At 38.8% G+C, this 21787-nt stretch overlaps 1 protein-coding gene across 3 annotated transcripts in view; it reads right to left on the bottom strand.

Moving 5' to 3' along the window:
* The window catches only part of LRCH1 (leucine rich repeats and calponin homology domain containing 1), a 170046-nt gene that overhangs the window by 84797 nt on the left and 63462 nt on the right, over nt 1-21787 (bottom strand). For all 3 annotated transcript variants that reach the window (XM_010980838.3, XM_064493157.1, XM_031465995.2), the window contains exon 2: nt 1663-1807. In XM_010980838.3, the coding sequence (XP_010979140.2) occupies nt 1663-1807 (145 nt within the window). The remainder of the gene's footprint in view (nt 1-1662; nt 1808-21787) is intronic.

Genomic DNA, 21787 nt, shown 5'->3' with positions numbered 1-21787 from the left:
AACTCATCTCTGTTATAAGACAGGAATTGGATTGTTGGTACCAGGCAGTCATTTGACATTTAAAGATAATGTCACTGAGAGATCCTGTCAGCCAAGAAGCTGGGTAGGCAGGGACACACCACCACCAATACCACCATCACCTCCACTGTCGTCATTATCACCAACACCATCAAATATTTATGACTGTTTACTTGGCTGGAATACGCAAGATGTCCCAGAGGGTGTGATCAATTTTGAATGTTTCCCATTAATTCAAAGTCGCTTCATATGATACCTCTCTTATTTTGGAACACTAGTAATTTACACATGCAACTCATTAAAATAGAGGGAAAAAAATTAAAAACACAGGAAGACGGTGGGTAATTTTAAGTACAGAAACATAAAATCTGTGGAACCAGAAGAGCAACTTCTCTGCACTATTTTATCGAACAACTCTTTCTTCCTAGTTAGTAGAAATAAGAGGAAAAATCCTAAGTACTACTGAAAAGGTAGTGTTTTCAGGTATTTATTTATAAAAACTGACAAATTTGCCTATTTGTTAAAGTTGTTTCAAAACGTGCTATAATGGACACAGTCTACCTTAAGTCTGTGCTCAAAAGTAATTTGCAGTACTTCTTTAATTTGTGGAAATGCATACAGACTTCCCCAACACATCTGAATTAGTGATAATGTCTTGATTTAATTATATTATATGCTTCTGTCTAGAATATGTCTTTTCAAATACTGTAAGGTATCACTAATATGTGGAATCTGAAACATATTAGAGTTGAATCTTGCACTTTGAACTCTGGCATATTTGTTACACAGCACAAGCCTTGCTAATCAGGTGCTACCCTTTGCACACTAAGATAATGCAACTGACAAAAGTGAAGGCTACACTCGGGCTTGAACTTTGCAACTTTGTTTTTATAGTACAGATAGATTTGATAAAATACCTCCCCCTCTCTCCTGCCATCCCAGAATATGAGTCAAGGAGTCAAAATCTGGCCAGAGCAGTTGACAGTCACAGCAGCAAAGTCTAAAACCTAGGTCTTAAAATAGCTGTTTTTCTTAACTTCAGTAGTACTCAGGGGCATTAATATGTTATACTGTGTTGTGCTTAATCAGAGTCAATACAGACCACTGACCTGTCCTCAGCAAACAATGACCTAATTTAATGGGCTAAAAACATAAACTTTACACCCTGCTGGAGTAGCTCAATGCTCCTCCTTAACTTTCTCCGGTGGTCTGAAGTGAACAGGCTCAGTCAGGGCTGGGTAGTAAATCCAATGGTACCAATAACCCCCAAAGACTAGCAAGTCCCTAATTTGTCCCAGCCTCCAATTCTTTTTCACTTCCTTTAGCTTTCCTCCTCCAAAATCTGCATCAATACCTGAAGACAATATATGAACAACCTTCCAAGTACCAAATAGACAAGAAGGATAAACTATGTTGTATAAATTATTTTAAAAAATCAAAACATCTTGTCATATTGACATTCAGAGAAGTCTAGCATCAAAAACAATATTAATGGCACTACAAATGTACTATAAAAGATATTTCTTAAATAATTTTCTTGTGATTTACTTCAAAGGTTGATCAGGAATTGCAGAGAAAAAAAAACTGATAGAAATGAAAGCAAAATTTTTTTTTTCATTGATACAACCTTTATAGTCAACTTACCTTAAATTTAAGTAAGTCAGCATCTGCAGATTAATGATGGCTTCTGGAATGACTCTGATACAATTATGATACAGATTAAGAATTTCCAGTGATACAAAATGGCACAATTCCATTGGAACTTCAACCAGTCTGTTTTTAGATAAATCTATGAGAAAAGGAAAGAATATACTGTCAGTATATCTTCAACATAATCCAATACTATCTTATCAACTATCAATATCAATCTTTTTCCTTAACCATTTAAAAATAAACACTGTGACCTAAATTTAGATCAATATTACCATTTTTTGCACCACTGTTACTGTGGTGTTACAATTTCCTAGCATAGAAGCCCAATTCATCTGGAAAAGCAAAAATACTGCTGAAGTAATTTCTATATTAATTTACAAATTCAGGACAGGTATAAGGGCAACTGAATCAATATTTATCTGAAAATTATTTCCCCCCTCCTAGACAGATGTAAAATTGAATCCTTTAATATATCTGAATACACATATTTACCATAATATTTAATTTAACTCCATTTTGCATTCATAACATATATTGTCCCTCAGAACATGTCTTTTACATCCTTTGCAAACAAACACATAGTAGATACTACACAGGTACTTCACTCACTAGAACCTCTGAGTACCTACAAAGTACAAGAAAGAGATAAGTCAGTTGTGTCTGTTAAGGATGGACAGTGTGTCTGCTACATGACCTGCAGTAAAACTGGCTCTCTTGGCCATGTGTATCAAAGACAGTAATGCTAGTCTATAGAGAAATATAAGCATAAAGTACAGTCTGCAATATCACCAACTCAACAATAAACATACAGAATAGTCCTTAGTGTCCAAATCTGGGAATGGTAGACATGACTGTGAAATAGCATAAAAAACTGAATATAAAACAGAGCCAGCGCTCTTGAAACCAGTAAATCGACAATAACATTGCCTTACTCTTCAGTAGAAGGGACTCAATCAGTATGAATAGAAGATGTTCAGTAACTCATATTTCAGATATACTTAAGGAATCACATCAGATGGGGCGGGGAGACTTAAAATGGGTCAATACTATAATGAAACACAAGTCAAAAAGCTACCTTCCTGACTGACCTTCCAAAAGATAAACACATAAATAAACATAAATAGGTCTAGATGGCTTCAGAGGGGGAGTTCTAGGAAACTTTTAAGAGACAATTCTAATAATATTTAAACCATTTCAAGCCATATGAAAGGAAGGGAAATTTCCAAATTCTTAATTTAAACAGCAAAGTATAATACTGATACCATCACCCAACAAAGAAAGTACACAGGAGAGAAATTACATATGAATCTCCTTTCTAAATACTGATGTGAATCCTAAATTAAAAATGAGCAAACAGAATTAAGCACTACATAAAAAGATTAACATACTATGACTGAGTGGCATTTATTCTAGGAATATAAGGATTTTTAACTTATTTATACAATTCATCATATAAAAAGTTAAAAGTGAATATATGATCATCTCTATAGATACTTTAAAAGTATTTGATAAAATACGGCATTCATTCTTTTTTAAAACAACTTTACTGAGGTAGTTATTATACAATCATCATAGAATCGACCTATTCCAAGTACAACTCAGTGGTCTCTAGTAACTTTACCAAGTGGTGCCTTAGTCACCATAAATCAGTTTTAGAACGTTTAGATTCATTCTTAATACAATTGCTTAAGATAAGGAGAATAGTTAGATACTTCCTTACATAATTACATACACACATGCGTGTGCAGGCAAATGAGAGAGAACGCTTTTATTTACTGCTAAATCATGAACAACTAGAAATGTTACCACTATTACTATTATTGTTCAGGAGGTCCTAGCCAATGACCTGGGATGAAAAAAGTACAGAACCAAAATCGGAAAGGGAAAGACAGAATTATCATTATTCTGAGATAATATGATTGCTTTCCTGGGAAACCCAAAAATATCAACAGAAAAACTATTACAAATGTAAAATGGCACTGGGTAGAGAATTAATAAACAACAGCCTTCACACACACACACACACACACACACACATGCACAAATGATACAATAGGAAAGATTTAATTTATGATATTAGTAAAACACCTAGAAAATATTAAGAAATACGCAAAGTTCATATGAAGAGAACTTTAAAATGCTAAACAACATAAAAGAAAAGTTAAAACATTTGAAAAGAAATCCCATGCTTTTAAATAAGAAGACAATACCAAAAAGGTGTCAATTCTCTCTAAGCTATAGCTATGTAATTGAATGCATTCCCAATTAAAAAATTATTTCTAGGATATTTTTTCAGGTTAACTGAGGTTATTATAATGGTTGATTCTGAAGTTCAGATGGTAAAACAATCATGCAAAAAACATTGAGGAATCTCTCAAAAAGAGGAGCTATGAGGGAAACCAGCTCTCCTAGACTTTAAAAACACATCACAAAGCAGTGTGGTAGATAGATGAGGTCAATGGAGTAAATTACAGGCATGGGAAATAGGTCACGGGTATATACATGTCAAATATGCAACAAAGGTGGCATTTTAATCCATAGGGAAAAGACGTAAGATCAATAAACAGTTTTGGAAAATTGACAGCCATCTGAAAGAAACAAACAAAAAAGGATGACTTCCTGTGTTATACCTTTCATCTCAATAAATTCTAGATGAATCAAATGATTAATTGTAAAAAGTAAAGTGGTAACAGAAGGACAACACGGGGTAATTCGTGTTTATGATCTTAGAATGGGGAAGGCTTTCCTATGAATAGAGTAAAGCAAGATGAATAAATGTGACACATTAAAAACAAAACTTACGGCATATTAAAGCAAACAAAAATGCCACCCAAAACATAAAAGACAATCAAGGAATTGGGGGAGGGGTAGAAAATCCCACAATTCATAAATCTAATAGGCTAATTTCTTGTACATATAAAGAGTTTCTACAGTCAGTAATAAAACTGAAAATTGAGGAATAAAGGAAGAAAGAAAAAGGGAGAGATAAGAAGGAAGGGAGGGAGGGGGGATGGAGGGAGGGGAGAAAGAAGGGAGAGAGGAGGGAGGGAGGAGGAGGGAGGGAGGAAGGAGGAAATGGCTCACAGAAAAGGAAATACGAATGGCTCTTAAGTATATGAAAAAATGATCAACCTCACTCAAATTAGAGCAATGCAAGTTACAACTACATGGGACAATATTGGTAAATACCAAAAAGGTTGATAAACACCTTGTAATGCCAGGGACACAGTGATATAAATGAAGAAATATTTTAACAAAATCTACCACGATTACAAATGTACATGCACTTCAAACTAGCAATCTTCCTCATCTCCAGATAAACTCATATATATGCAAATGACACATGTTTCGGCATGGTTTGAAATAGCAAAACACAGAAAGCAACTCAAATCTCAGTTAATGTCTGGTTAAATATTCATATGCTATTAACAAATATCATAAATAATAAAATTCAATCAATAAATATTAATATAATATTAATGACATGTCATGTGATGGAATATAATATTAAGCATTAAATTCCACAATGGAATACTTGTACCATGCAGTTATTAAAAGTAATAAAGTAGCTCTATATGTGCTGATATGGAGCAATTTCCAAGATACACTGTAATTTTTTAAAAAGCCAGAACAGTGTATATAGTATTTTTTAACAAATATTTACATAGTTGTTTTAAATATAAATAGATTATCTCTGGAAGGCTATACAAGAAACCGGGAAAAGCAATTGTTCCTTGAGAGAGTATTTCTTGTTGAGGGGCAGAAGTGGGAGGGCGATTCTCCCAGTGTGCAACCTTTTATACCTTTAGAAATTTGAATGTATGGCTTATTTGATTTTATATACAGAAATAGATTAGGTATAATGTGCTTTATATCTACATTTTATACATAACATATACAAAAGCCTGTGTATATACATAATACACAAAATCTTTTTTTTAGACAACCTCCCACCAGCATTTCTCTTCTTTCTCTACGCAAAGAATTTTGTTTCATGTGAAAAGAGTTAAGAGATTAGAGCAAACTATGAAGTCCCACATATTAAATTAAGGGAAATACTAAGGCAAGCTTCGTTTCATGAATGTTTAGAACCTAAATGGAAAAATTTTAGAATTCTCTTGCATTCTTTCTCCCTGAAACTACTACACATGGCAATCTTCATGTGCCATAAAGCCCCAAATCTGCCCCCAAACCTTAAATGTGTTGGGTTTCTTTCAGGCTCAACTCAAAAGAAAATTCCACTGAGGTTCCAGTTTACATGTAAAACTTCATCTTTCCTGAGAATTGCTAGAACTATATTCTCAAGTTGGATGTTTCAGTAACTATGTTATGTAATAATATTTTATCAGTGTCAGTGTCACTGATGTTTTTTTTTAAAAAAAAAAGATGTTTTCTTTTTTGGTAGAAATACAGTCATATAACTACAAACCTTTTAAAAGATAGTGGGGTATCAAATTAGTAATAGAAACCACTCCAGCCTGAGAGCAGAAGGCCAGTTCTAAATCTACAACCATCAGAGATAACTGAGAAAGTTACTCAATTTTCTAGGTCTCTGTTTCTGAATAGAGAACTTCCATCTGGATAAATTCTAATATTCTTTTCAGAACCAAGATTTCTGTGAATAAGTAAAAAGTATTCAGAATTCAAGTACTTTCTGTCAAAAGTATTCAGAATCCAAGTGATTTTGTTTCATCATAATAATCAATGGCAGCAGTTAAATATCATAAAAAGTTTAAAAGTTGTATATAATACAAACCCACACATTATAAATATTGGTACACCCTTCTAATGAGTTTGTCATTCCATTTTGGAATCTATGTTCTCTCATATAATCTGAATTTTAAAAGTACTTACTGTTTTCAAACTTGGGTGAAATGTAATGGCAGGAGAAAGAAATTATAAATAGCTTATAACTTAAGCTAATAACTCTGGGCTAAACAGCACCATTATTAACAGTTTGCTTAAAAAATGCTAGAATGATGTTCTAATTAAGTGTATGACTCTGATATTTTATTACTACTTACAATATAGATTTTATTTGCTCTCCCTTCTCATAGTTTCCTCCACAATCTCCAGATATGAGGGGAACCCAGCACTGTCTCTCCCCCTAATCTTCTCCGTGGCCGTCTAACTTGCCTCCAGAGGCAGGAGCTGGACTAGAGGCTGGTCAGAGCTTCTCAAGAGATGGGATTAGTCCTACCGGGGAGAGGAAAACAAAATATACCTGGTAAAACCCAACTTTCTCCTAATTTTAAATTATACCCCATCTCTCCTCATTAACCCTTATTTTTTCTTCTACTTCTTTTTAAAATTATTCACATTGCAGTAAACTTCTCTTAAGGTCTCTGAGAGCTTCACTAGGAACCTCACCTTCAAAACCAAGAAGCTGTCCAGGATCTGGCCGACAGGACCCTCCTAATCCTTGTTTTTAATTATGCTATTTTGTTCTGGATGTATTATTTTTCAGGAATCCTTTTCTTGAAAGGACTCAGGCTATCCATTATAAATAAAGTTACAAGGTGTTAACGGTGCCATGCCCGCACCTACACTGCTGGCCAAATGAACAGACCTCCGTGTCCACTGAGCTAGTGAGAATTTACCTATGCAGGATGTGTCCCTGTCATCCTGGGTTTGTGTCGCAGCTTCTATGTTAAAAGGGAAGAAATTACAAAACCTACACACACAGCTTAGATAATCCCAGTGCCTGTACAGAAACAGCTGTTTAGATCAGCATCGTTCAAATTAAAACAGAGCTTTGAGACAGAAAAAACAAGCCTTCCTTTCCTATTTGTTTAGGTTCGTTACCCAGATGATGAATCACTGATGTATTCATCAACATTTACTAAGTACATGGTTTCTGCAGAAGTGAAAAACATAGAGGGCTACTTTTTAAAAGTTTATCATTTGAAAGATGAGAGGAGGCCAACGCAGAACTGAACCATGAGGTAAGATGATCTAACTGTGCTTTAAAAAAAAAAAAAAAGGTACAAAGAAAGAGCGAAGATCCAGTTGGGTAAATGTGACCATCTCTTGAGCATTTCCATCCAGCCAGACACTGTATCTGGAGCTTTGAATCTAGTACCTCATTTAATCCACCACAAGGAGCAGTGACACCACCAACCTAAAGATGAGAGACTAGGCTCAGAAAGCCTTTGCAGCTTGCCCAAAGCCACAGAAATAAGTAATTATACTCACACCTAAGTATGTCTAACTGCAAGGCCTGAGTTCCCCACACAAGACCACTTTCCCTCCACGGAGTAACAGCCAGCAAGACCATAAGGTGTCCCGCAGCTAGACTGTTAGGAAGACGTGGCAATTAAATCTTCACTGCATTTTTACTCATCCAAAACGCAATCAAAATAAAGTCAACATGTTCTGTGTATAGACCCAGAGGGTAAGAAAGTTATAAACACTGTGTTCAAAAAAGAAGTATGGAAAACACTATCACCTGATGGGCTAAATTCTGGAAGTGGCTACGGGAAACTCGGTAAATAGAAACTCTGGCTTAAACTCACTACCCTTATCTTACATAAGCACTCTGTTTCACTGAAAAGTTTAGAATGAGTTTTCAAATATATTACTTACTTTTCCAGCTTGGGTCTGAATATCATTTAATTCTCAATTAAGCTTATTACTAGAAGAGAGAAAGAGGGTGCAAAAAAGGGGCATATTCACTTTCCTACGATTTACTTAGGCTCATGCAGAAATCACCGTGTACCCTTAGGCATCAAGTAACCCACCATGGGAAAGTCTGGGGAAGTCAGTCTGGATTAAGATGTTTTGACTTCGATAATCCAGAGTAGATAATCCGATTATAAACAGTCCAGGAGAGGGGTGGGGGTGGATGACATACAAATTTGTTGAAAATTTTTCCTATTAGCTGAGAGCCAAGAAACACAATGAGGTCTGTTCTTTCTTTAAAGTGCACACACAACACAAAAAAAGGAGGAGGAGGAAGGGGAATAAGAAGAAGAAGGGGAGGAAGAAGAGGAAGGAGAAGAGGAAGAGGAAGAAGGAAGAGGAAGGGGAAGAAGAGGAAGAAGATGAAGGGGAAGAGGAAGAAAAGGAAGGGGAAGAAAGAGGAGAAGGAACCTAGGACTTAGTTGTAATTAAAGACATGAGTGGACAGTCAGTCACGGTGCCCACACAGATGTGAGTGTCCTACCTGGGCCTTTGGAAGGGCAGATCCATGTGCCAGAGGCAGATAGAGGTTGGCTGTCCCAGTAATGATTATCGACAGACCAAGGTGGGAGCAGTGGAGGTTCTCCAACTCAGGAAAGACAGAAGGAATAAGAGCCCACAGATAACAGGCAAGTGTTAAGGTAATTTGTACCTTTATTTTGAAATACAACCCAAACGAGTTTGGGTAAATGGGTCAGGAGCTGTGAAAAGCTCAGTAGGTTCTAAGAGATGGAAAGATAAGTAAGCTTTTAAACTAGAGATAAACAGAGGTGCAGAAGTTGTGTTTATTTTTGTTTACTACTCCAATTCTGTTATAAATACACAGAGGTATGAATGAATCCACTTACGAGCTCTCTTCCTAAATAAAATATCTGTCCAGCATTTCTCAACCTCACTGGTATGCTGGAATCACCTGCAAAGCTTTAAAAAATCCTGAAGCCTTGAGTCCACGGCCGGAAGTTTTGGAGTATGACCCGGGCGTGAGGATCCCCTGGATGTCTAGGTGATTCCCACTATTCCAGGGGAAACGCAGGTGCCCTCTCAGCTTCCTGCCAAAACCCAGACCCACCAACAGGTGGTGCTCTCCGAGGGGCTGGTGGCTGGGCCCAGGAGGTGTCTGGTTTGGACACCAAGTTGGGAAAGAAATCCTGCGCCAATCCAGAGTTAACCACTGCTTGATTGGATTCCTACTTGATTGGATTCCAACTCAAGTAATTTTAATTAGAGCAACAAAACCCCATCTGCAAGGGAGTTTTACATACTATCGGTTGGTTATGATTATAGAAAATTAGGGTTTTTTCCTTACTGAATCTTCACCATAACCTAGTGAAGCAGGTACTGTTATAATTCCGCGTTACGTGTGGACACGGAGGCCCAGAGAGGTTAGGTAACTTGCCTGAGGACATGGAGCTAGTAAGCAGCAGAGGCAAGAACTAAACCAGTAGTTATGACACCCTACTGTTCAGAAAGCCCTGTTCTGACCCTTTGCTGATTCAGCCTCATAGGACTGCAATTAGGGAAGATCAGTTGTTCACGTGGGTATCTCTTATTCAAAAAAAAAAAAAAAAGATAAATGCTGGAGAGGATGTGGAAAAAGGGAAACCCTCCTACACTGTCAGGGGGAATATAATTTGGCACAGCCACTACGGAAAACAGTATGGAGATTCCTTGAAAAACTAAAAATAGAACCATCATATGATCCAGCAATCCCACTCCTGGTCATATATCCAGAAAAAACTACCCATTTGAAAAGATACACACACAATAATGTTCATAGCAGCACTACTGACAATAGCCAAGACATGGAAGCAACCTAAATGTCCATCAACAGATGACTGGATGAAGATGTGGCATATATATAGTGGAAAACTACTCAGCCATTAAAAAAGAATGAAATAATACCATTTGCAGCAACGTGGAGGGACCTAGAGATTACTGTACTCAGTGAAGTCAATCATACAGAGAAAAAAAAAATATATGATATCACTTTTAAGTGAAATCTAAAAAAAGGATACAAATGAACTATTTACAAAACAGAAACAGTCCCACAGACAGAAAACAAACTTATGGTTACCAAGCGGGAAGGGAGGTGGAGGGATAAATTAGAAGTTTGGAATTAGCAGATATAAACTACTATATATAAAGTAGATAAACAACAAGGTCCCACTATATAGCACAGGGAACTATATCCATTATCTTGTAATAACCTATAATGAAAAAGGATATGTATACATATGTGCGTGTATGACTGAATCACTATGCTGTACACCAGAAAGTAGCTTAACCTTATAAATCAATTATGCTTCAGTTGAAAGCAAGCAAGCAAGCAAGCAAATTAACACATCATTCCCGATGCCTGGTCAGGAGGCATTAACGCTCCCATAAGGTAGCTCTGAACTAAAAGTAAGTGATCATCAACCAGGTCCTAATATTTCCTCCAGGAAGGCTAGCTTGTGTCATCGGTGCCTCGCTGCCGACCCTGAGCTGGACACGGTCCTTCCTTGCTGGACACCCGCCCGGGGCCGAGGCCAGCCCTGGGGAGCGGGTCCACCACGGCTCTGGGCAAACACAGGGGCCAGCAAACCGGAACCCCAGAACCACGTCCTCCCCACGTCCGCTTCTTAATTGAAGCGTTTGCATGAGAGCAGAGCAGCCAGAAATAAAACAATAAGTTTCGCCCAGGCCAAAACAAGCTTTGTAAAGCCCTAAAATAAAGTAGCCAAATGAATAAAAATAAGCAGAGGAGGGTAGAAAAACAGTCCATGGAATCTGGTGTGCAGTCAGCACCCTCGGAGGCACAATGTTGTTTTTGTATAAAAAAGGAAAGTGGTGCCTCAGGAGGCGCTGGACCCGGCTCCCACCCCCAGCAGCAACATCCTGAGTTATCAGACACCGCAGCCGCGGAGCAGGACAGCTGGGAACCTGCCTGCAATGTCTTGCTTTCTGGTCAGAAGAAAAGGCCTGTTGGGAGTCTGATCATGCTCTGTTCCAGAAAGAATGGTCCATTTTTTGAGCTGAAGGATAAGCATGTTGTTATGGAAGTTTAATTTTAGAATATAAGCACTAATCGTGATGCCTCAATTACTGGGTGAAATGTGTGTCCTTCACGTATAAATCTAAACCCCCGACCCACAGACAAGAGTATGGGACCCGCTCTCTTCATAGAACTGAAGAGGGATCGTTGGTGCCAGGCCATCTCCACCCTCTGGCTTGCTCCACCCCTAGATCCGCTGTTCAGAGAGAATCCCTGGGTGCAAGGGTGGTCTGGGGCCACCTGCCCTGTCTGGACAATCCCTCTTCACTTATGTCGGCAAGGATCTCTCCAGAAGAATCTCACCCTTATCCTTCTATAGGGGCTGCTCCCCAATGTCCCCCGTGTCTGACTGCCCCTCACGCCCCCCTTCTCTTTCAGCACAGACGCCCCACCCAGCCACAGGATTCAGCACCCACGGGGCACTCCCAGGACACCTCCACATTTGGAAAGGCTCTGGAGTAAGGGAGTGCTGCTCCGGGCAGTGAAGCGGAGCCCACAGGCTGATTCATCCTTGATTCTGGAGATAAAACCACAAGACACTTACAGGGTTAAATGAGCAGAACATAAGCAGATTCTTAAAAGTTTTCAGTGAGTCAGTCAAGATCTCAGGCTATGTCTCTAAGAGATCTACAACAACAAAAACTTGTCAAATGGTCAAATTTGTTAAACAATTCTTCAGTATGAACTATGAAGTCTTCCCTGATCACCTACCTAAAACATCAACATGTCCCTCCAACCCCCTTCGAAGGGCTCTGTTCTTCATTTTCTTTCTGTCTTAGCACTTGGATAACCTAACACAGCATACAATTTACTTACGCATTTCGGTTGTTAATTTTCTCTCTCCACCTGCTAGAATGTACGTGCCATGAGGCTGGAATCTTTGCATTGCTCCCTGGTATACAGTAATAGCTTAATAAATATTTATTGAATGACTTGAATGAATATGGAAGGAAAGCAGGTTCTGCAATCAGACAACTTGAGTTCAAATTCTGATCCCACCATTTAGTGTGTGGACTTGGAAATAATGACTTAATGTCTCTATGCTTCAGTTTCTTCACTTGCAATATGAGGATAATAACAGTAATGGCCCCACTGAATTACTGGAAGGATTAAATGAGATGATACATATAAAGCCCTCGGAGCAGCGCCCGGCACAGAGCAAAGGTCTCTAAGAATAGTCTCTATCATTATGTTAGCTAATGCTGGGTTCCAAATACAGTATTTCTAGCAAGAAAAAAAGGTCTGGGCTGGGAAGGAGCTTAAAATCCAGCTGACAAGCACATGAAGCACACCATACACACAAATGCCTCATGATACCAATGAATCAGAGACGAATGAACAGAAAAAAACAATTGTGTTTTATGAGCAAAAAATCTGTAAGTTAGGTTGAAGGTTACCTTTCCCAGGCTGAAAGAGGAAATAAGAAATAGAAATTAGTTTTAGTAAATGCCAAAAAGGAGAGAACGACAGATTAGACTCTTGGCCTGGTGATTTTATTAGCAACTGATACCTACTTAGCCCACAAAGTACCAAAGAGGTACTTACATATAGGTGGCCTTTTACTGAACAAATGCATCACTGAAATGCTGACAGCAAAAAAACAAAAAACAAAAAAAACAAAAAAAAACTGATTTCTTTATTGTACCTCTCCTATCCAAAGTGCTGCCAAAAAATTAGGAAATAAGATTTTAAAAGACCAGCATACATAGGATGGGAGGGGGATTCCTGTCCCAAAGTATAATCATTTTACTTCAAGAATATCTAAAAGGCTCTTTTACTCTTGAACACAATTCTAACAGATACTGTTACTGACTGTTCCAGCCCCACAGCATTTTAGAAGCAACAAATCAATTTTTTTAAAGGTGGCAGCCATTAGAAGCATGCTCCTAAAAACAAACAAAAGTAATAATATAGTATACATATATTTTTAAATTTAAGTATTTTAAATTAAAATTTTTAATGTAATGTCAGCACCCTTCTAAAAATTATAGCACTCACCAGTGGTAGCACAAAAATAATTCTGACAATGCTGAATAATCCAGCAGTGGTTAACATATTTGAGGATTAAGCTCTCTTGAAAAATGTTCTGTTCAAGAGAGCAGGGAAGTGTGTAATTTTTCTTAATGTTTCCATGTAAAATTACTCAAAACAAAAATATTTTAGGTGGTTGCCGCTACTCTGAAATGACCCATTCCCTGGTGATTCTGTTTAGCTAATGAATCATTTCCCATTTGCTTAAAAGAGTATTTTGGCTCTGAGACATAATAAAAACAGCCCATCAGCACTAACCATCTTTAAAATGGGGAATACGAATTTGAAGGGGAAATACTAATTTTCTTATAAAAACATGAATGTTTTAAGTAGCATTATTTGCAATAGTCAAGAGGTGGAAATAACCCAAATATCCATCGAGGGATGAATGGATTAGTGAAATGTAGTCAATACATAAAAAGGAATATTATTCTGCTTAAAAAGGGAGGAGATTCTGCCTTATGCGACCACATGGATGACCCTTGAGGGCATGATGCTACGAATCCACTTATACAAGGTTAAGTCAAACTCACAGAGACAGAAAATAGAATGATAGTTGCCAGAACTTCGGGGAAGGTAGAATGGTTAAGTTATTCTTTAGTAAGTACAGAGTTTCAGTTTTGCAAGGTGAAAAGAGTTCTGTGGATGGATGATGGTGACAGTACCCAACAGTGTGAATGTATTTAAAGCCACTGAACTGTACACTTAAACATGGTTAACATGGTAAATTTTATGCTATGTGTTATTTGATCACAATTTGGGGGAAAAAATGAATGCTTATAAAAATGGTCACAAAATACAAACATTATCTCAGAAATTAAAATTTCCCAGAATAACGGAAATTACTAACCCTACAGGACTAAAAGCCTGAGTGAAGGGGGCAGCTCTGGGGGACCACACAGCAACAGACAGCACATCGACAGCGTTAACTTTAACAGGCAGCTATTACCAAACACCACTAAATTAGCACTCACCTTACCCAACAGTGTTCTCTGACTCTACCCACTGATCTTTATGTACATATACCCTCACTCATCACAGGGCCCACCATGTGTGCTTGATACATTTGCACCTCATAAATGCGGGGAAGAAGAGTGAATAGCAGGGCCTGGAACTCAAGAAATGACAGTTGGGAAAAGAAATAAAATCGGGGCGTGGTTTCTGCTCTAACAATCTCACACAGCAGAAAGGAAGAGGGACAGAGTCCAATGGCGAAATTCTAGGGAGACGTGTAAGAACAGGCAGTCACAGATCACCACAGGAACGGGGGTGCCCCAGGGTGCGAAGGAGCCCAGAGGAGACAAGGCGTGGGGCTCTGCTGGGGACGGGGCTGCTGAGACTCTGGCAGGGAACAGGGAGGTGTGCGGGCCAGCCCCCCAGCGGGGCAGGCGAGGGTAGCCGCCTAGGTGGTGTGAGGGCGCAGGAGACCTTGGGTTTCTGGGGTGGGAGAAGGAGAACTCCAGAGCTGAGGGCTCTTCACTGAGGCACATGATTACGTATTTAAAATGTAACAGACACCCTGTTGCTGGACTAGAGTTGAGCAGCTGATGACAGTTGCTTACCAGCCAGTTCATGGTTAGTCTCTGTCACATTGTAACTCGAGGAAGATGAGTTACTAGTGGTTAAGGGATCTGACAAGTGCTGCAAGGTGAGTAATTTAGGGAATGCAAAGAAAGGGCTCTAAGGGCTCAAAACTGGATTAGTGTGTTGGAGTCGGGGGAGGGGAGTGGGCTGTCCGCAAACGGAGCAGGGACAAAGGTAGAAGAGCAGACTGTGAACTCCGTGCTCTCAGTTTTGCTGGGGTTATTCTGTCACTCCAGGTTTACCATCAAGATTGAAACAATACTCTTGTGAGTTGATTACATAAATATTGAAACATTCAACCAGAAAAGAAATGTCATTTGCTGGAAAGAAAGCCCTTTATAATAAAAATGACCTTACCATAATTTTTTTCCAGGGTTTTTCCCTCTTTTGGGAGCTTCTGAAATCAAATATACTATGTAAGACTCTACTGAACTCTATGAAGTTAACCATAATCATCAATTAGTTTATTTTATGTTTTTTTAAATAGCAAATAAAAACATTAGGAAAGTTAATATTATCCCCCAAAGGTAAAGAGGATAGAGTGCTTTTATAGTTTACAGAGCACTTTCACATATATTATTGATTTGGTCTCTCTTGTTAAAAGGAGCCTTTCACAGGCAAATCAAATATCATCATTTTTTACAATGTTGTAAATCATCTCAGGCATGAGACCATGCAAGATCTTTAATTATCAAAGATAAAATTATTGACCCTTCAGGAGACTTTCCAGAAGGCGTGGAAATGTATTAGTACATTTTAAAAGAGTTCTAAGATAAAGAAATGAATCTTTCTTTTTATTAACTCTTAAGTAAATCACAGTTCCACATAGCCAGATGACTCGTTATTAAAGTTCTCCAAACACTGTGTTAAACATCAAGTGGAGTGAGGGTAACAGCCATCACTTTTAGGTAGAAATAATACAAATTCAAAATTTATATCATACAGTATCAATCACATTGGGAGATTGCCAGAGGCAGAGTGAATAATTCCCTGCAGACAAACAGGCCCGGTCCAGATGAAGAATGGAGAGATGGGGTAGCTCGTTGAGGAACTGTCACTGGCATTAGCACTAAGGCACATAGGGTTGATGCCCAGTGGGGATATATGGGACTAGTGGTTAAAGAGAGCAGCCACAAAAATCCAGGTGAGATGAGGAGGGCCTGAAGTTAAGCAAAGACAGTTCATATGGAAGAATGGTCACCATCATCACCATCATCACCACCACCACCACCATCATCACCATCTTCACCACCACCACCACCACGGTCACCGCCATCATCATCACCATCATCATCACTATCACCATCATCATCAACATCAGGAAGGAATGGATAAAGGAAACGTTTATGAGGCAGAATTGGCAGAACTTAGTGATCTGTTAAATATAGAAAGTGAAGAGAAAGAAAGAGCTGAGGTCATCTTGGGGCTTCTGGTTTGGGTAAATACCTGGAAGCATGCTACTTGCTCAAAAGGAATGCTGGAAAAGAACTAGGTTTGTGGGTAATGGTGGGAGAGGAGAGTCATAATGAGCTTAGTTCTGGATACACTGATTGAATGTATCTATGGAGCAACCAAGTAGAGTGGTCTGTGGGCCACTGGATTTTGGGTCTGAAGCCCATAAGAAAGGTCTTGGTTAAAATGTAGGTTTGGAAGACATCAACATGTAAATAAGGAGTGGCCATATCACCCTGGAAAAAAGTGAAAACTGAGGAAGGAAAATGAGCTAGCAAAGGGCCTTCCAGCAGCCACTACTATAAAGCCAACGTCTTTCTCTTTCCCATCACAACTTCCTGAATCCTAAAGGTTTGGTCCCACAGTCCAAGGGCCATGTTGAGTCCTGGAATTCAGACTTCCTGAACCAAAACCAAGTGTTATCTCCACTGTCGCACTCTGCCCATGTGCTATTACACAGTTCAATGATAACGATGGTTTTACACTGACACCTTGACCAAGTGTGTGTAATAAGATGACAGCATTTAATTGCTACATTATGTCACTCACTTATTAGGAACCAGTCATGATCCATGCTTCAGATACAAGTATGTTTTCAGCTATACTTAGGGTCACTATCAATTCCTAAAACAACAAAAATATTGTAGGCTAACTACCAAGGCAATTGAGAAGTTTGACTCCTTCTAGAAACACTTCCTCGGGCATTTTTTTTTCTTAGACCTAAAATATGAAACAAAGCATAAACTATCTACAAAGTGCCTTATTTCCAATTTTTAAAGTTCACATTTAGCTAGGGTAGCACTGGTAAGAAAGACATTTTTGTGATGGTGACTGAATATAGTATATTCCATTGTAGGAACGTGAATTTTAAGCACAGAAACAGTTTATTTCAGATGACTTCTGTATTCTTTTTTACAGATCTATTTGGAAGCTTCTTGCTGAACTAAAAGGTAGCAAGATTGTGGACAATAAAATAGGAACTGTTTTACATTACCACCTACTAGAAACTATAATAGAAATACAGTTTATATATAAAGTTATTTAAGAAAATATATTTAACTGGTATATTGTTTTCAAACATATCATTTCTGGAAGATTTAAATGTAAACAAGTTGCTTATTCTTTTTGAGACTTCTTTTTCTTCCCCTCATTCTGGTCACACGATTTACTCCATCTAGAGTTCATACATAACAAGTAATTGTTGCTCACATTTTTTTTAAAGCAAGAGCTTTTATCAAGGGTTCCAAAAAGAGCTAGTTGGAATATATTCAGAAGCCTATCCTCTTCAAGTCTCTTGAATTATGCTTTAAACCTGAAGACAAAAATAGGTTTTATCTTCTCATTAACTGCTTTGCAAACAATTTTAAATTCAAATCTTAGAAAATCTTTTTTTCCTCTGAAGTTCAAACTGCATGTTTGCCCCATGCTAAAGAGGACTCAAAAATGATGCAAAATTATCCAGTGTTTGCAACAGAATTCTCCGGTCTTCACACTGATTCAGTGGGCAATAACAGAGCATTCATATGTATGCACCAAAATATATGGCAGAAGCTCAACGGTTCCTACCAGCAACTGCGGACCCTGCCAAGGACTACAGGTTGCCATGGCCACTAATCATTATTGAGCACTTACTGTCTCCCAGACACATGGAGCGTTTTCTATGAATTAACGTATCATGTCATGAAAACTTAATGGGGATGTTATTCCCACGTGCAGGTGAAGAAACTGAGACAAAGAGAGGTCAAATAGTTTGACCTATAATTTGAGCAGCTAAAAAGTGGAAATGTTGTGAATGTACTTAATGCCACTGAACTGTACACCTAACAGTGGTTAAAATGGTAAATTCCGTGTTATGTAATATTTTACCCAAAAAATCATTTAAAACATCATTTAAAAAAGAATAAAGAGCTAGAATCATACTTGACTCCTTATACCAAAATTAATTCCAGGTAAATTAAAAACTTAACAGTAAAAAGAAACAATAAAAGTACTAGGGAAAAAAAAAAACAGTTGCAAAGCTGGGATTCAAACCCAAATGAGTCCAGGCTACATGCTAATGGTCCACCACAAACTGCTATTTTATGGGTAAAAACTACTCAAAGTGCTACTTTATAAATCCCTTCATCATCATCAAATTAAGTTTCAGAATAATTCAATAACACATGGCTTGCTGGAATATATGAAATGCACTGGTCTGCTGCTGGACACATGAAGGGCAAATCCCAAGACAGGGCTGGAAGCTGCCTAGAAATCCTCAAAATTACAACAAGTTGTTCCTCATAGAGAGTCTCCCTCACTGAGCGTTCCAACCAAGACTGCCAAGTGCACTGGAGAACCCACTTTTGGAGCCTGTAGTTTAGGGGGAAATGTTTGCTATGGAAAGGATGCAGAAAATAATCACACTCGTGTTTTAAGAAACCACATGCGTACAGCGGAGAACAAACAAAATTACAGTTGTCCAAAATACCTCAGAGTTGAAAGCTTGCAAAAAGCCTCAAAACTTCACTGCAGATCTTAAATAGAGTTGAGAGAGAGGAAGGAGGGGACAGATCCCAATTTTGAGGTCTCCCAGGGGCCTTCAGACAGAAAGATTCCCAGACCTAGGGAGAAGAACTGGAAGGGAGCTACAGAAAGCCAGATCTCCCCAAAGCCCGCAGTTTCAGAGTGAGGGTTCATAAGTGCCTTCTGTCAGTGACTGCCCACCTCGTTTATTTTACCGTCTTTCATAGATTAAGCTAATTAGAACTTTCTCACCATTGTTCTGACTATCAGTTTAACTGCACTTGAAAAATGAAGGGAAGTCAAAACGCCTCTCTCGCCACGCATTCAAAGTCTCGATGCTGAGTATGGTTTCCCCTTAGCAAACAATGTAGTTCTTTCCCAGTCCCAATTTCTTACTGCACACAAAGCTCGGCAGGGAGCAACTGAAAGAGGAGCAGAACGGACTGCTGCGTGGAGCTCTCATCCCACTGTGGGGCTGCAGAGACACAGGAAGGACACCTTGGATTCTTAGGCAATGGGTCATCTTAAGACGATTTGCACACAAGAAAACATGAAATGCATTTTCATAGGATTAATAAAAATAAAAATAACAAGTGAGATATGAAAAATAAAAGGCAGATATGGGCTACAGACCCTGAGAAGACAATTTTCATCAGTACTGTCTTATTAATTGGAGAAAGATGTCTTTTTCCCTCATAAAGGATTCTATCCTGGTCTCACCAGTTTGCTTTTTCTGCTCACTGATTTTGCCCAAAATTTGTGGCCCTTGAGAGACTCTGCAGCGTGGCCCCTGGCCTTTTTTTGTTTCCACAGCTTACCAGGAATGTGGCATTAAAGTTCTTAAGAAGGTCCTCTGAGAGATCTTTACTTTCTGGTGCTGGAGGCTGCTTAGCGAGGGCCACTGTCACGGTCAGGATGAATAACACCTTCAAAATGCTTTGTGAAAATTACTCTGTGGGTAACGCAGTGGGCACGTTTAGTGGTGTTTAGCAGCACCAGCAGCACTCGGTGTCATCTGTATGGCTCCCTGGCATCTTCTGCAACGTGAAATGGACAGGTAACAAGCGTCTGGGTGCAGCGTAAGGCAGGAGTCACGCTGGTTCATACCTGATGCCCCTCCACATCACTGCTTTGTGTCTCCAAGTGACAGCAGCTGGATGCAAAGCATATAGTGCAACTGACACTCCACGCAGCACCAGAGCCCACAGTGCCCAATGCCCTCATGGTCGGTGTCTGTTGGGTCCATGTCTTAGACATGCCCTCTGCACCATTCGCTCGGCATGTACTTCACAGAGCTTTGTGCTCTCCTCATCAGCCTCGGATCCTTCCTTACACCTCCTTCCATCAAGCAGCCCTACTTTTTTTAATAAGTTAAAGCCATATTTACCAAAGTCTCTGTATACACTAAGAATTTAGTATGTCTTCCGAATCTTGCTATCTTTTTATTCTGGTTTTTATTGTTTTTGTTAGTGCTTAGCTGCAAGGAGGTGATTTTCGAGTGATTAGCCCAATCCTTTAATTCCTGTAAGCCGTGTTCTTTTGAAAGGGAGATTTTGCAGAACGTGAGGTTTTCAGGAATATGTGTATCAAGTCATCATTGAGAAACCTATAATGGTAATTCGGGCCATGGAAACTAAGGAAAAGAGAAAATAATGTGAGTGCTTCAAGGATATCACATGAGTCCAAAAACCATGAGTGAAAAGGAAAACTTGGAAGGACAGAATTACATTTAGCCCTTCAATATATGCTCTTGTATTTTGTTGTAAGTGGTCAACAACCGTAAGCGAGGTCTAGCCAGGAACGGTGCTGGTGGCTCCCACGGAAGAGGGGCCTGGACGCTGCATCCTTCTTGATCTCTGCCGTACAAGCATGAGTGTGCATGTGTGTGTGTGTGTGCACTGAACCAGGGTGGACTGGGTTGAGAAGGAGGGAGGAGGGGAGGGCAAAACTGGGAAAATGGATGGTCAGGCAGCAACGTAGCAATACAATAAAACACTGGACAAAGTCCCCAACTCTGCCTGCTAAGTGTTACAGGGACTTGCGTTGTTCATTTAATCCTCTGGACCTCAGCTGCCCCATCTGTCAAATCAAAATCTAGCCTCATCTAAAACTTGTGTCATATTAAACAAAAGGAAAGAGTTTGAACCATCCCTTCTCACTACCTGTGTTCCCAGGAAGATGGAGGATTCAGCAACCATCACATTTACATTTACAAACACCAGCAGACACGGCAGCACACAGATGCTGAAGACCGAAACTTTACTACCGACTTTCACATACAGACTTACACTTTCAGACATGGGTCGGTAGGCTGAAATGAATCTTTCCAATTGGCCAAGAGAAATTATTATTTCTATTTTTTTCCTTTTTTCCAAGTAGTACGTTTACAAGTAAATGACAGAACTATATTCAATATCTTGTAGTAACTTATGGTGAAAAAGAATATGAAAATGAATATACGTATGCTCATGTATGACTGAAGCATTGTGCTGTACACCAGGAATTGACACCACACTGTAAACTGACTATATTTCAGTAAAATATATTATATATATTTAAACAAACAAGTAAATGGCAAGACCAAAACCCAAACTTAAGCCCATGAGACTCCAAATCCAAAGCTTTTTCCACTTTACCATCCATCTACATAAAAGATGTATGAGGTATATGAAAACTCCCAACCATTCCTCAAACATTAATTTAAGGAATATACATGATGAAATTAAAACAGGAAGTCAGGATATTATGATCACTTTCATTTTTGTTTTTGTTTTGGGGGGATTTTCTGTTTTCTTTTTTGCATGTACAGGCAAATAATGAAAGAAAACAAAG

Source organism: Camelus dromedarius, chromosome 13 (genome assembly GCF_036321535.1).
Source record: "Camelus dromedarius isolate mCamDro1 chromosome 13, mCamDro1.pat, whole genome shotgun sequence".
In the NCBI taxonomy this organism is placed as follows: Eukaryota; Metazoa; Chordata; class Mammalia; order Artiodactyla; family Camelidae; genus Camelus; species Camelus dromedarius.
Note: the sequence above shows the minus strand (reverse complement) of the source record. Positions and strands in the feature narration are given on the sequence as shown.